This window comes from Equus przewalskii, chromosome 5, assembly GCF_037783145.1.
Source record: "Equus przewalskii isolate Varuska chromosome 5, EquPr2, whole genome shotgun sequence".
Lineage (NCBI taxonomy): Eukaryota > Metazoa > Chordata > Mammalia > Perissodactyla > Equidae > Equus > Equus przewalskii.
The window spans coordinates 47,297,348-47,312,560 of NC_091835.1; the positions used below are offsets into that span (position 1 = coordinate 47,297,348).

Sequence of the window (15,213 nt, forward strand, 5' to 3'; positions counted from 1 at the left end):
TGAGTACAAACGTTAATTTGACTAAGTTTATCCAGTAGTGCTTATTTTCTAGAATCTACTTCTAGTCGCACCTTTTTGTAGCAGTTACAATCTCTGTCCTCTTATTCATCCAGAAGGGTTTATGTTTAACTGTCTTGTCGTATTTGTAACTTTTATTCGAGATTATGTCCACTGGGAGCCTGGAAGAGGCCTTTGCTGTCCGTGGGTATCCATGCAGGATTGATGTCCTTTTTGGAGTTGAAAACCACCTATTTGTTAGAGTCTTACCCATGTCTTGCCTTTGTCACTCATGTATTTAAACTTTTAACTTAGTCCATTCAGAAGTGACAGTTGCCACTAGTGACAGAATTACACCAGACATAAGAGTGATAAACATTAGGGCCAGCCCAGTGGCGCAATGGTTAGGTGCACACGTTCTGCTTCTCGGCATCCTGGGGTTCGCCGGCTCAGATCCCGGGTGCAGACGTGGCACATCTTGGCAAAAGCCATGCAGTGGTAGGCGTCCCATATATAAAGTAGAGGAAGATGGGTACGGATGTTAGCTCAGGGCTGGTCTTCCTCAGCAAAAAAAAAAAAAAAAAAAAAGGATTGGCAGCAGTTAGCACAGGGCTAACCTTCCTCAAAAAAAAAAAAAAAAGAGTGATAAACACTGTGCTTGTTGGATTCCTCCTGTGCAAGGAGTTGACCGATGGCTTCTGTCTGTCTTAGTGGATAAGTGTACATTCAGAGCCACTCTCGTTAGCTTTTGGTTCAATAAACAGGTTACAATTCAGTGTACACAGACCATACTGATAATAAAGAATGTTCATAGTTAACACTCGAGCACATTTCCAGGTTCCTTAAGTTGTTATTATTAGATTTTGTTTTGTTTACTCTCATTCCAGGAGCCAGTGGCCTTACACACTGGAATGAGGTACAGTTATTGCCGGATATTTTCAAGCCTTTTGGCGTGCAGCCAGCACAAACAACTAGTGGTGCTCAAACTTGTATTATTTGATATCTTCTCACTGTGTCTATGTCATCTCTCTGAGCTGGTAGTTTTGGCAGGAAACTTAGGAAAGTTTTACAAACGACATCACTATGTAGGCAGCTCAGTATTTTACAACATAGTTTAGTGAAGTTAGCAGATCTTTACTCATTTGTTGATCTTTTGGATTCAGCCACAATTTGGGGCACTTTTTTAAATTCTGAATTGCTATTTAATTGCATTACGTTTCTTTGCTTTGTGAATCAACCTTATGGAAATGAAGAGAAAATGTCCTTTAATTGTGTTCTGTTTTCAGATTTTCATGGCCATGCTTGTCAATTCTATTGTTAGAGACAAGGTCCCCCAAATTACTTTAGGAAATGGTCATTCATTCTCTTTGCAGGTGTCAAAGTAATTGTCCCTCTCGTTATTTTTCAGCTACACTGACTTCTGTTGAAACCATTCAGAGCTGAGGACATGGACCTTCGGCAATGTGAGAAGATATTGTACAGTATATTTTTAATCTATGAAATTCATAGTTCTGATGCTTTTGGCCACAGAGCATCGTTTTATCACTTCTGGAAAATGTTTATTCCAAAACAGCTTTAACGGCCCATATGTGCACTCCATAATCTCAAGGTTATTATTCTGACGCCAGCTTGCTGCTATGATTTCAGAGCACATAAGTAAAGGTGCTTTTAATGTGCGGTCTACAGCCAGTGCTTACTCAGTTACTGATTTCCAGATTTTGATGTTTCTGAAGTCGAGGTGGATTTATATTTCTTTTTGCTTTTCAGTACATAATTTAGTTATTATTTCCAACAAAGCTTGTTTCCTTTTTTTTTTCCTTCCCATTTTGGCTCCTGCAATGCTTTGTTTCACACTTGATTTGTAAAAATTTTATATATATATTTAAAATGTGCCATTTTATTATTGCTAAGTGAAGTATGTCCCGTTTTCTGCTATAATTATTTCTCAGTCAGATTGCAATGTCAGCAGTTACTGCCATACTCTTGTCGGCTTAAACACAAATGTTACGCTTACTGTTTCTTAAAAAACAATTTAAAATGTAGGTATTTTGAAGCACTGGGCTTCTCCTTCATTGGAATAGATGTGTACAGCAATAAGCAAGTTTTCAAATCCAGTACTTAGTTTATGTACAAATGTAATTATGTTCATTGTGTATATATTATACAATGAGCACATGTAATGTAAGTATTAAAGGCTACTTACTACTGTTTAAATGCAAATGTTCATATCTCATTTCTTTTTTATCATGTTAAATAAATGTTGATGTTCTTAAATCACTCGTGTTAGAATTTTTGCTCTTTCTATCTAAAATGGAAAGTCTGAGACTTAAAGAGACTTCTAGGTGAAAAAGTCGTCTGTTAATCTTATTGACAGCATCATAAAAGGACCTTTCCTGTCACCCGGTCCCGCTCTCCCATGTCAAAGTTAAGGGACTTGACGCTCCGAGAGATAAATTGACCTGGCCACAATCACGTTACAGTTAATGACAGAATTTGGACCAGAATAAAGTTTTTCTGACTTTTTCTCTAAGGCCATCAGCTCAGCACGGCTGGGCAAATTTCGTTGTGTGAAGTCTTCTACGCCTATTTCTCTTTGTTTCCGTGTTGTAGAAAGCGGCTTCCAGCATCTGCAGTCTCGCTCTGCTTAGTGGATTGGACTTGGAGAGAGGTGTATAGAGCAGAGAGGGTTATTTCTCTGACATGGGTAACTAAAAACCGTTTCATCGTCATAAGCAGGGCCCTCGGAGATCATTTTCTCTTACAATACATTCTTTGCAGATGCTCACGCTCTTCAGAATCAATTACATTTTCTTCCCTCTCTAACCTTTTGTTCATGCTATATATTGTTCCCAGGGTACAAGGAAATTTGATGCTTTTGGATTCCTATATAAAATGGCTGAAACTAAATTGGCCCTGGTCAGTCCTTTTTTTTTTCCCTCCCCATGCTATATTAAAGAGGATTTAGATTTAATTCAAATTGCAGATGTATAAAAATTCATCTTCTCCGAACGGAAACACACAAAATGAAATGCAGATAGATCCGGTCTGTATTGTAGGAGGTGAATGAAAAGAGAGGTTAAAACGGAAGGAGAGCGCTTAGCTCTCTGCATCAACATAAATTGTTTACACATATCAGCTTTATCTAAAGACGTCACACACAAGTCTTCTCAAAGGAAATAGTCAACAGATTATTACTTCCCTTCAGTCAAGACACAGTTATTTTTACAGGCCTTTTGTCAGTGTGTTGGCGGGGAGAGTTGCTGTTAGTCTTTGGGTTTTGTTTGTTTTTTTTGTGGGGCTTTTGTCTTTATATTGATTATTGTGTGTGTGTGGTGTATGTTACTTTGGTTTTATTAAGCGCAGCATTTTTTATCTATTTCAAGAGGGAAAAGTGTCCCATACTGGGATACCTGGAAGCCTTGGGGGTTGGGAGAAAGCAGCATGAAGTAGTTGTAACTCTAGTCAACGTTTCAAAAAGCCGAGTGAAAATCGTGTGTCTACAAACGATAAGTCAGCACAGGTATTTGTTACAGGCTCTAGTCAAAGGGACCACTAGTTTCAAAAATTTGAACTAGATCAGTACTTTCTCTCTCACCTAAAGCTCACCTTCCCCAACTCCCCTGTCTTGGTAGGGAGGCGTGCAGAGAGCCCAGAAGTAGGGAGGCTCCTGGTGAGGAGGATGGACAGGCTGCTCAGGCCATGACTCCACGTACGGGGACTGCCACGGGGCCTCCGCTCGGGCGTGGAAGCAAGCTCCATAGTTGAGTGCGTGCCCTGTCAGGTTGGCTGCTCTGTCAGCACATCCGTGTGCCCCACACTCACCTGCCCCTAATCTATGGGAAGTTGACAGTCATACTCTTAGGGTGTTCAAAAGTTTAACAGATAACCATAAACAAGTGGTCTGCAAACTTTTTTGCTTGCATACCCACAAAGTAATTTTAAAAATTATGTACTCCTGGGGCTGGCCCCGTGGCCGAGTGGTTAAGTTCGTGCGCTCCGCTGCAAGTGGCCCAGTGTTTCGTTGGTTCGAATCCTGGGCACGGACATGGCACTGCTCATCAAACCACGCTGAGGCAGCGTCCCACATGCCGCAACTAGAAGGACCCACAACGAAGAATACACAACTATGTACTGGGGGGCTTTGGGAAAAAAAATAAAAAATAAAAATAAAAAAAAAATTATGTACTCCTTTGCTAACTTTCAATTTGACATCTGCAGTTTTTCAGAAGTTCAAATAGTTGAAAAGGGTACAGTTTTTAGCATCCTGTAAATATTGACTTTTAAAATAAAACTGTTACATCAGTTTTTTAAAATGTATCCAACAGGGGCTGACCCAGTGGCATAGCAGTTAAGTGTGCGCGTTCCACTTTGCGGCCCAGGGTTTGCCAATTCGGATCCTGGGTGCCGACATGGCACCACTTGGCAAGCCATGCTGTGGTAGGCATCCCACATAGAAAGTAGAGGAAGATGAGCATGGATGTTAGCTCAAGGCCAGTCTTCTTCAGCAAAAAGAGGAGGATTGGCAGCAGTTAGCTCAGGGCTAATCTTCCTCAAAAAAGAAAGAAGAAAAAAAGTATCCAACAGGGGCGGGCCCCGTGGCCGAGTGGTTAAGTTTATGCACTCCACTTTGGCAGCCTGGGGTTTCGCCAGTTCAATCCTGGGCATGGACATGGCACTGCTCATCAAGCCATGCTGAGGCGGCATCCCACATGCCACAACTAGAAGGACCCACAGCTAAAAAGTACACAACTATGTACCGGGGGCTTTGGGAAGAAAAAGGAAAAATAAAATCTTTAAAATGTATCCAACAGAATCTAAATACTCTTGACACTTCCATCATCCATTTTTAAAAGACGCAAGCAGGCTTTTTTTAATAAGATAGTTTACATCATTCCTTTTTCTCCTTGAACTTATGTTTCCATTTTACTTTCCCCGTCATACTTGATCACAACAAATTATGATACATTAAATCTAACTTTTTTTTTTGAGGAAGATCAGCCCTGAGCTAACTGCTGCCAATCCTCTTTTTGCTGAGGAAGACTGGCCCTGAGCTAACATCCGTGCCCATCTTCCTCTACTTTATATGTGGGACGCCTACCACAGCATGGCTTGACAAGCAGTGCCATGTCCACACCCGGGATCTGAACCGGCGAATCCCTGGCCACCAAGAAGCAAAACGTGCAAACTTAACTGCTGCGCCACTGGGCTGGCCCCTAAATCTAATTTTTTTATAGAAATACCAAAGGATCCAGTTATCCCACTACTGGGTATTTATCCAAAGTACTTGAAATCAACAATTCAAACAGACTTGCACCGCTATGTTCATTGCAGCATTATTCACAATAGCCAAGACGTGGAAGCAACCCAAGTGCCCTGCTACGGATGAATGGATGAAGAAGATGTGGTGTGTATGTATATATACAATGGAATACTACTCAGCCATGAAAAAGACAAAATCGTCCCATTTGCAACAACATGGATGGACCTTGAGGGTATTACGTTAAGCAAAATAAGCCAGACAGAGAAAGACAAACACCACATGATTGCACTCATATGTGGAAGATAAACTAACACACAGACAAAGGGAACAGATTTGTGGTGACCAGAAGGGAAGGGGGTTTGGGGGTGGGCAAAAGAGGTAAAGGGGCACATATATATGGTGAGAGAGAAAAATTAGACTACTAGTAGTGAGCATGATGCAGTCTATACAGAAACTGGTAAATAATAATGTACACCTGAAACTTCACATTATAAACCATTATGGCCTCAATAAAAATTTTTTAATTAATTATTTTAAGTATTTCTAATCCCATTTTTGGGATATCTTTTTACTCGGCCATGGCAATCATTAACTTTTTCACCACCCTGAAGGATTTTATACCCTGAGGTGTAAGAGTACGTTTCAGAAAAGTAAGTTTTTATGCGTAAAAGAGAAAGGAGCTAATGTGAAAGGAGGGCCTGGATCTCAGGGGGCTGAGGGGTCCTCCGTTTGGGGCAGGAGTTCAAATGGAAAGTTATGTTCAAGATACCAAGTCCAATAAAATTGTCCTGGCCAGGGCCAGCCCTGTGGCCAAGTGGTTAAGTTCGCACACTCTACTTCAGTGGCCCAGGGTTCGCCAGTTCAGATCCTGGGTACAGACCTACACACGGCTCATCAAGCCATGCTGTGGCAGCATCCCACACAGAAGAACTAGAATAACCAACAACTAGGATATACAAATATGTACTGGGGCTTTGGGGAGGAAAAAAAAAAAGATTGGCAACAGATGTTAGCTCAGGGCCAATCTCACCAAAAAAAAAAAATCATCCTGGCCCACATACCCCTGAAATGTTTCTGTGGACTGATTTGAAGAACGCTGCCGTAGACTATTTGGCCATTAAGATATTTGAAAGTTTATTGATTTATGCATATTTATCACTTTAATCATATAAAAGTTTAATATAAATTTAGCACATGGTAGAGAAAACTCACTGTTGAACAAAACTGTATGAATGTATGAGGATTAAATTGATTTGCTTAATGCAGGAACATTCTTTGTTATGCTAAAGTAATTTAGAATGAGTTTTCTCAGAATTCTTCCAGAAAAATGGATCACATTTCAACCATAGGTTGAAAATGAATCAAAGTGTATGGTTTGTATTGGAAAAGCAGAAACTTTATATTTTTTTAATTTAACTTTAAATTTTTTTTAATTTAATTTCAAGATCATTTTCAGTGAAAAGTCAACCTAAAGCATAAGGTGAAAGACTGGCTCAGAGGCATGGAGGGAGTACAGCAGAACTATTTCACAGAAGTCAAGCCTGAGACAACACGTTTAATTATAGGCTAGAACCCCAGAACTGTATCCCTTACGAGTTCAGTGCCCCACAAAGCTTACTAGAAAGTCCTTCGCATCTCTCTTAACTAGGTTCAGAAAAGCCTATCCAGTACTTGAGTGAGGACTCCCTAATTCCAGCTCTTTCCTAGAAGGGGCTCATCTCCATTCTTCCAGCGCTGGGAAACCTTAGAGGCAATCATCCTAGCTTGGCAAGACCGCTGAAGCGACCCTCCATCAACTCTGTTGCTAGGAAACAGGAGTCCCTCCAGACCCTTGTTACTGCTCCGGGGCCTTATTGTAGTGATTGGGAGTACAGACTAGATTGCCTGGGTGGGAACCTAGCTCTGCCACTTACTACATATGTGTCCTTAGGCCAAAGTAATTATTCTCTCTGCCTAATTTTTTCCACATATCAAAAATTGGGCTACTAATTATTATTACACTCTATAGTTATAAAGACTAAATGTGTTAACATGTTTCAAGTGTTTAGAACAGTGCCTGGCACCATGTAAATGCTTGCACCCATTAGCTATTATTAACAAAGGGCTGACTTTATCTAACTGTGTAGTTTCTAAATTACCAGGGCACTATTATTACCTCGTTTGAGCAGTGTTCTCAAACCAGGTCTCAATTTAGCATGCCTTGAAATCACCTGAAGGACTTGTTAAACTACAGATTGCTGGGCCCATCCCTAGAATTTGTGATTCAATCAGCCTGGAGTGTGGTCCGAAAATTTGAACTCTTAATTCTAGCAAGTTCCCAGGCAATAGTAACGCTGATGCTCCAGGAACCTCACTTTGGCAAATAATAAGGGTCTGTGTTGTTTGTTGCATTTTTGTTTCATTTATGTGTGGTGGCATAAAATTAGGATATATTCAGGATTTTTTATTTACAAGGATTTGCATAGAGTGTAAAAGAACTAAGAAAGATAATACAATAACTTAAGATGTTTCACCCCTGGGCCCAAAGGGATGATGGGAGAAGTAGCTGGAATCCATAGAAGGGAGTCAAGAGAAACTGATACTCTCTTTTCAAGAGACAAAGCCAGCCTCAGTGTAGGCAATCCTACAGGGAGGGAGCCAGGAGAATAAATATTCTGATGGCACTGTCTTCTATCACTCCAGTTTCTTGCTGGGACTCCAATCTGCTGAACCCAATGCGATTCAGAGGTCATGGGAGTTGTGTTGGATGTGGCTGGGAACTCCTGGGGGTTTCCAAGACTTTCAGGAGATCCTTGAAGTCTAAGCTATTTTCTTAGTAACACTAAAATGTTATTCGCCTTTTTCATTTTTATTCTCTCAATTAGGAATAGTGGAGTTTCCCGAAGACTATCTGACCTGTGATATTTCAACAGATGGAAGGCACAAGTGGATGGGAAAATCCAGCTGTCTTCTGTTAATCCACGTAGTAAAGAGAGTCCCAAAAAGGGAAAGCAGTGTTTTTTCTCCTTAAAAAGATCTTATTTATGTTAACATGTAGTTATTTTAGATGCATGAGTAAATATTTTAAACATTTCTCAGCTTTAATTTCTACTACAGTAAATACCAATAGATAGAACCCACGAAACAAGCTATATAAAGTCCTCCACAGTTGTTAGACATGTGAGAATCTTGAGCCCCAGAAGTTTGAGAACCCCTCTTAGAGGCCATACAGGTCAGCCTCCTGTGACAGGGCTCAGCTTGCAAGTCGTCGTCAGTCTCCTCCTTGAAGTGAAAGCCCCAGTGTCTGTGAGTGCCATCCAGAGCCTCTCGGTCCCTCTTGGGCCCTGGAATGACCTGGAAAAGCAGAATCCAGACCTCGTAAAGAAGTCTAAAAAGACTGAAGCTCCCTAGACTATCTGCTCTCTCTTTTTCAGCTTCCACACGTACTTTTGGCCATGCCTCGATCCCCAGGTGTGTTTAGATTTTGAAGCTAGCCCGCATGCCCAATTGAAGCTTCCTTGTTCTCATTAGCCCTGGGTGATTACAAAAACATGAAGTAAAAATGAATAAACGAAGACGTGTTATTCCACGTCAAAATGAAGTAGCACCCATGAAAAAAATCCATGTCAATATCTATCCAAATTATATTATTTGAAACGTGATTTATACGGAGACATTTGTGTTATTTACAAGAAATTGCTATTGTCTGCCTCTTAAGCTGTCCAGCTCTGCCCAACTTAAGAAAATGCATGACTCGTCCCTTTGGATCTGAAGTAGCAACTGAAGCTGTGCAGACAGAGACTTGTTCAGCATATGCCCTAAGTAGCAGGCGCTCAAAGGTCCCCAGGGTTGTTTTTTTTTAAGTAACGTATCTTACCTAGATCCTTACCAAGTATGTTGGAGCTATGGAGGCCTCTGGAAACTGCCGAAGAGCAGGCCTGAGACAGAGTTCATGCCTGTAATATCCTGTAACGTCCTACCAGAAAGTGACAGCAATGTAATGGAGCTGCTAGCACTTCAAACAAATTGGCCCTAGCCATATCCCCGAAAACCGTCCACTAGTAAGGTCCCTGGTCTAACTTGAAATTTTCAAAAGTATAAGCATTCAATAAATATAAACAGATACTCGTTTTCAGTGGTAATCAAAGATATACAAATTAAAACAATGAGGTATCCTTTTTTACCCACCGGTTTGGAAATAGTGCCAAAAAAGAGTGATAACAGGGGCCGGCCTGGTGGCACAGTGGTCAAGTGCACACGTTCCCCTTTGGCGGCCCAGGGTTCGCCAGTTGGTCTCCCGGGTGTAGACGTGGCACCACTTGGCAAGCCATGCTGTGGCAGGCATCCCACATATAAAGTAGAGGAAGATGGGCATGGATGTTAGCTCAGGGCCAGTCTTCCTCAGCAAAAAGAGGAGGATTGGCAGCAGATATTAGCTCAGGGCCAATCTTCCTCAAAAAAAAAAAGTGATAACACCACGTGGTATTGTGCACATTAAATTTGTTAAGTGGTAAACTTACATAATGTTATACATCAATTATATGTTGATAAAGCTGGAAAAAAATTGTTAAGAGGGAAGATCTCATGTTAAGTGCTCTTACCACACACACACACGCACACACAAACCACAAAGTGACACAAGGACACTCTGGGAGGAGTTGGATATATTTATTACCTTGACGGTGATGGTAACACAGGTGTTTGCATATGTCCAAACTCAGCAAATTGTGCACAGTAAATACTTGCAGTTCTTTGTATGTCAATTTTCCCTCAATAAAGCCATTTTAAAAAAAGAAAGAGTGATAATGTCCAGAGTCAGCAGGGTGTAGGAAGAGGGTAATACTCATATGGGGTTTGTGGGAGTGTCAACTGATAAAACTTTTCAAAAGCATTAAAAACACATACTCATTGATCTAGCAATTCTACTGCTGGGAATTTATCTTCAATAATATATTGAGTACCCAGAGGGATTTCGTAGTTTGTTTTGTTAGTGGTTTAAATAAGGGGTCTATTTATCTCGAGCCATGAGAAGTCCAACAGTGGAGTCTCCAGGGCCAGCTGAAGATGCTGTGAGGGGATGCTGTGAGAAAGCCAGCTCCCCCTTCCTGCTCTGCCATCAGAAGTGACGGCTGAGGCTGACCCCATGGCATTGTGGTTAAGTCCGGCATGCTCCACTTCGGTGGACGGGGTTCACAGATTTGGATCCCAGACGCGGACCTACACAACTTGTCAGCCGTGCTGTGGCAGCAACCCACATACAAAATAGAGGAAGACTGGCGCAGATGTTAGCTCAGAACTAATCTTCCTCAGAAAAAAAAAAAGAAGAAGATGGGGAGTGGATGTTAATTCAAGGTTAATCTTCCTCAGCACAAAAAAAAGAAGAAGAAGTGACTGCTGCACCTTGGGCAGTGTGACCTGTGGAGAGCAGGAAGCCCAGGAGGCATTATGAGCTGCTTGAATTTCTGCCTCATTGGCCAGAACCAAACGACATGGCCACTGGACCTGTAAGAGCGCCTGGGAAAGCAAATGTTTATCCTTCCAGCTTTTAGAATAGAGGAGGGCAGTGAGAAAGGAGTTGAAGTGGGTGTTGAGTGAGCCAAGCTGCAAAAACTACCCCACAACCTACATGTCTACCTTTAGGGAACTGATTAAATAAATTAGAGAATATCCATTGTATGCAGCCACTGATTGTGGTGTGGTTAATCTTGTTTGTTGTATATTTAGTGAAAAGGGTAGATTATAAAATAATGTGTTTCACAGGATCTCACTTTGCTAAAAATACATGTGTATACTATACATTCAGACAAAAACACTATAGACATGATGGTTCTAATTCCAGATCGTCTTTAAAGATTTCTACATTCTCTGAATTTTTTTGGCAAGCAATCATGCCTTAGTTTTAGAATCAAGAACAGAAAATAAATCTCCATTTTTAAGTTTTCATTGGACCTGAAACAGGAGATAAACTAGTCAGTCAGTTAAAATCAACTTGTTGAGGCCTCTTTCCCCCAGTGACCTCCAAATCTTAGCCATAAAACTTTCGAGATTGACTCAAAGCCAAGTATAAAGAGAAAACCATAAATAAGTCATTTTGGGAAATATAGTTATTTGCAGTCTGTTCTATTTCACTTGTATTTCTAAGTGGACAAACTCCAGCACATCTTCAGTGACCTGACAGCAGCTCAGTTGATGAAGCCAGGTGATAATTATTTCAGGAATAGGCTCAGCTCAAAACCGTGAGGAACATGATTCTGAAGGAAGACTGCCCAGCACGCCAGAAAGAAGTCAAGGGCGAGGATGCTAACGTGAAAAGTTCCTTGTGAATTGGTCTGGTAAAATTCGATACCGTAAATGTGTCATCTCTAAGGAAATCTCAGGAACAGCAACATAACATATAGGCTCTCCTTGGAGTTTCAAGTGATTTGGTTTTGTTTGATTGCTGATGAGATGGCTCATAAGGAACTTAAGACATTGTAATAAACCATTTGCAGAGTTACATTTTTTGATCAAAACTGCCTTATTTTTAAAAATAATAGTGTAAATCTATCTTGCCCCCAAATCCTCCAGTCTGAAGAGGCACTAAGCTTTGACCTTAACGCTGTCTGGGCCAGAAGGTTCTGGCAAACTCAAGTAAGGTCTGTGATTGCTTGCAAAGTGACAGTAACTGGTTCTCATAAGATTCCTGTGGATGTACCCACAAGAGAAGCAGCACACATGCTTTGTGGAAACAATATATGAGTGATGGTCCCTTTACCCCTCCTTTTACAAAAGCAAAAGAGTGCAAAAGGAAGAAAGGTAAAAATCAGTGAACAATAATGACATAAACATGAAGACTGGGGCAGAAAGGAGGAAAGACAAGAAAGTAGTTCAAGTAGAGGCTAAGAAGTACGACTCTTAAGGATAGAGTTCACTTAGCAGCTTCGTAAAATGTCTGGTGAAACCAAAGGAATATGCGTTTAAAATCAAATTTTAAAACGAGCCAGACTATCCGTGTTTCCTACACGCTCTGCGTCTCTTAAAGCCAGCTGATCGACAGAATCATTTGTGGATTTTGTTTTGTTTTAATGTAAATTCCTGAGCCCCACCATCCCAACGTTCTGATTCTTTAAATCTGGAGTTTATCCAAGAAGGCTGCTTTTTTTTTTTACCATTTAATTTTTTAGACAAACAATTTAATTTTTTAGACAAATTTTTTAGGCTATAATTTACGCAAAATGAAATACACCCATTTTAAATGTACAGTTAGGTGATTTTTTGGCCAGTATGTATACCCATGTAGCCTCTACCACAATCAAGATATAGACCATTTCAGGGGCCGGCCCGGTGGCACAGCGGTTAAGTACGCACTTTCCTATTCAGCGGCCTGGGGTTTGCCAGTTTGGATCCTGGGCGCAGACATGGCACCTCTTGACGGGCCATGCTGTGGCAGGCGTCCCACATATAAAGTAGAGGAAGATATAGACAATTTCGTCTGATGAGACCTCCTGCCCCTCAGTGATCTCCAAATCTTAGCCATGAGACTCTCTAGACTAATCCAAAATCAAGAATGAAGAGAAAACCATAAACCCCAATACATTCCCTCGTGCCTTGACAATCATGTCCCCAACCCACCCTGGGCAACCTCCAGCACAGGCAACCACTGATGTGCTTTCTGACCCTATACATTGGTTTTACTTCATCTAGAGTTTTGTATAAATAGACTCACAGAATGTACCCTTTTGTGTCTGGCTTCTTTTGCCCAGCATAGCGTTTTTGAAACTCATCCATGTTGTTGCATGTATAAGTAATTTATTCCTTCTCAATGCTGTGTAATATTCCATTGAATGGAGCCACTAAAATTTGTATATCCATCCACCTGTTGATGGATATTTGGGTTATTTCCAGTTTTTTGTTATTATGAGTAAAGCTGTGATGAACATTTATATAAAAAATTCTGTGTGGACACGTTTTCATTTTGCTCGACTAAATGCATAGAAATAGGATTGACAGGTCATATGGTTACGTGTAAATCTGACTTGTTAAGAAACTGCCAAATAGTTTTCCACCATGGTTGAACCACTTTGGGCTACCAGCAATGTATGAGAGTTACAGTTGCTCCAAATCCTTGCCAATTCCTGGTATTATCAGTCTTTAATTTTAGCCATTCTAAATTTAGCCATTCTATTTAGGGTATAGTGGTATCTCGCTGTGCTTTTTTTTTTTTTTTTACTGGCACCTGGGCTAACAACTGTTGCCAATCTTTTTTTTTTTTTCCTGCTTTATTTCCCCAACCCCCTCCCCCCCCCCGCCCCCCCCAGTACACAGTTGTATATCTTAGTTGCAGGTCCTTCTAGTTGTAGGATATGGGACGCCGCCTCAACGTGGCCTGATGAGCAGTGCCATGTCCGTGCCCAGGATCCGAACCCTGGGCTGCCGCAGCTGAGCGCGCAAACTTAACCACTCGGCCACGGAGCCGGCCCCCTTGCTGTGCTTTTAAATTGTTTTTCCTGATCACTAATAATGTTGAACATTGTTTCATGTGCTTATTCATATGTCTTTTTTTTGAGAAGTATCTATTCTAATTTTTTGCCAAGTTATTATTGGATTGTCTTATTACTGAGTTTTAAGATATATGTATTCTGGATTCAAGTCCTTTATTAAATACATGTGTTACAAATATCTTCTTTGATTTTGTGGCTTGTGTCTTAGTTTTCTTAAAAAAGTCAACGAAGAACAAGGTTTCAATTTTGATAAAGTACATTTACCGAGTTTTTCTTCTATGAATAGTGCTTTTTGCATCCTATCCAAGAAATTTTTGCCTACACCAAGGTTGCAATGATTTTCTCCAATATTTTTTCTAGAAATTATACATTTTTAGCCTTTACTTTTATGTATATGATCCACTTTGAGTTAATATTTGCTTATATTGTGAGAGAAGGATTACAGTGCACTTTTTTTCCCTACAGATATCCAGTGGTTCACCCGTTGTTGAAAAGACTTTCCTTTCTCCGTTGAATTGCCTTCACAGAGTCAGAAATCAATTGAAAAAATAGAGAGAGATTTATAGATGGATAACAGATAGAGAGATGTATGTGTTTCTGGACTCTCCGTTTCGTGTCTTTGGTTTGCGTGTCTGTTCTTCCACCCGTCCCGCGTCGTCTGGTTACTGCAGTCTATCTTGAGATCAGGTCGTGTAAGTCTTCCATCTTTGTTTTTTATTTTCAAGATTGTTTTGGCTAATGTCTAGGTCCTTTGCATTTCTATTTCAGGATTCAATTTGCTAATGGTTTGTTAAGAATTTTTGTGTCTATCCTTAATGACTGATATTAATCTGTGGCTTTCTTTTTTTTTTTTTTTAAAGATTGGCACCTGAGCTAACAACTGTTGCCAATCTTCTTTTTTTTTTTTTCTCCTCCTTTCTTTCTCCCCAAATCTCCCCCAGTACATAGTTGTATATTTTAGTTGTGGGTCCTTCTAGTTGTGGCATGTGGGATGCTGCCTCAGCATGGCATGACGAGCAGTGCCATATCCGCGCCCAGGATCCCAACCGGTCGAACCCTGAGCCACGGCAGCGGAGCACGCAAAATTAACCACTCGGCCATGGGCCTGCCCTGTGGCTTTCTTTTCTTATAATGACTTTGTCAGGTTTGGGTACTGACTGATAATGACCTCATAAAGTGAATTGGAAGAGTTCCCACCTCTATTTCCTGAAAGAGCTTGTGTATTATTTCTTCCTTAAATGTTTAGTGGAATTCTCAAGTGAAGCCATATGAGCCTGGACTTTTATTTGTGGAAAGATATTTAAGGGGGCTGGCCCAGTGGTGCAGCGGTTAAGTGCACACGTTCCACTTCGGTGGCCCGGGTCCACTGCTGACATGGCACCGCTTGGCAAGCCATGCTGTGGCAGGCATCCCACATATAAAATAGAGGAAGATGGGCATGGGTGTTAGCTCAGGGCTAATCTTTCTCAAAAAAAAAAAAAAAGAAATATTTAAATA

At 40.8% G+C, this 15,213-nt stretch overlaps 1 protein-coding gene across 34 annotated transcripts in view; it reads left to right on the plus strand.

The window, feature by feature from the left end:
- Window positions 1-2,271, plus strand: part of PLEKHA5 (pleckstrin homology domain containing A5) — a 231,173-nt gene extending 228,902 nt beyond the window's left edge. For all 34 annotated transcript variants that reach the window (XR_011540317.1, XR_011540318.1, XM_070620710.1 and 31 more), the window contains one exon: window positions 1,406-2,271. Coding sequence is in view for 4 of the 34 variants with exons in the window: in XM_070620706.1 (XP_070476807.1) it covers window positions 1,406-1,440 (35 nt within the window). In the remaining 30 variants the exon portion in view is untranslated. The remainder of the gene's footprint in view (window positions 1-1,405) is intronic.
- The last annotated feature ends 12,942 nt before the right edge of the window (window positions 2,272-15,213 follow it).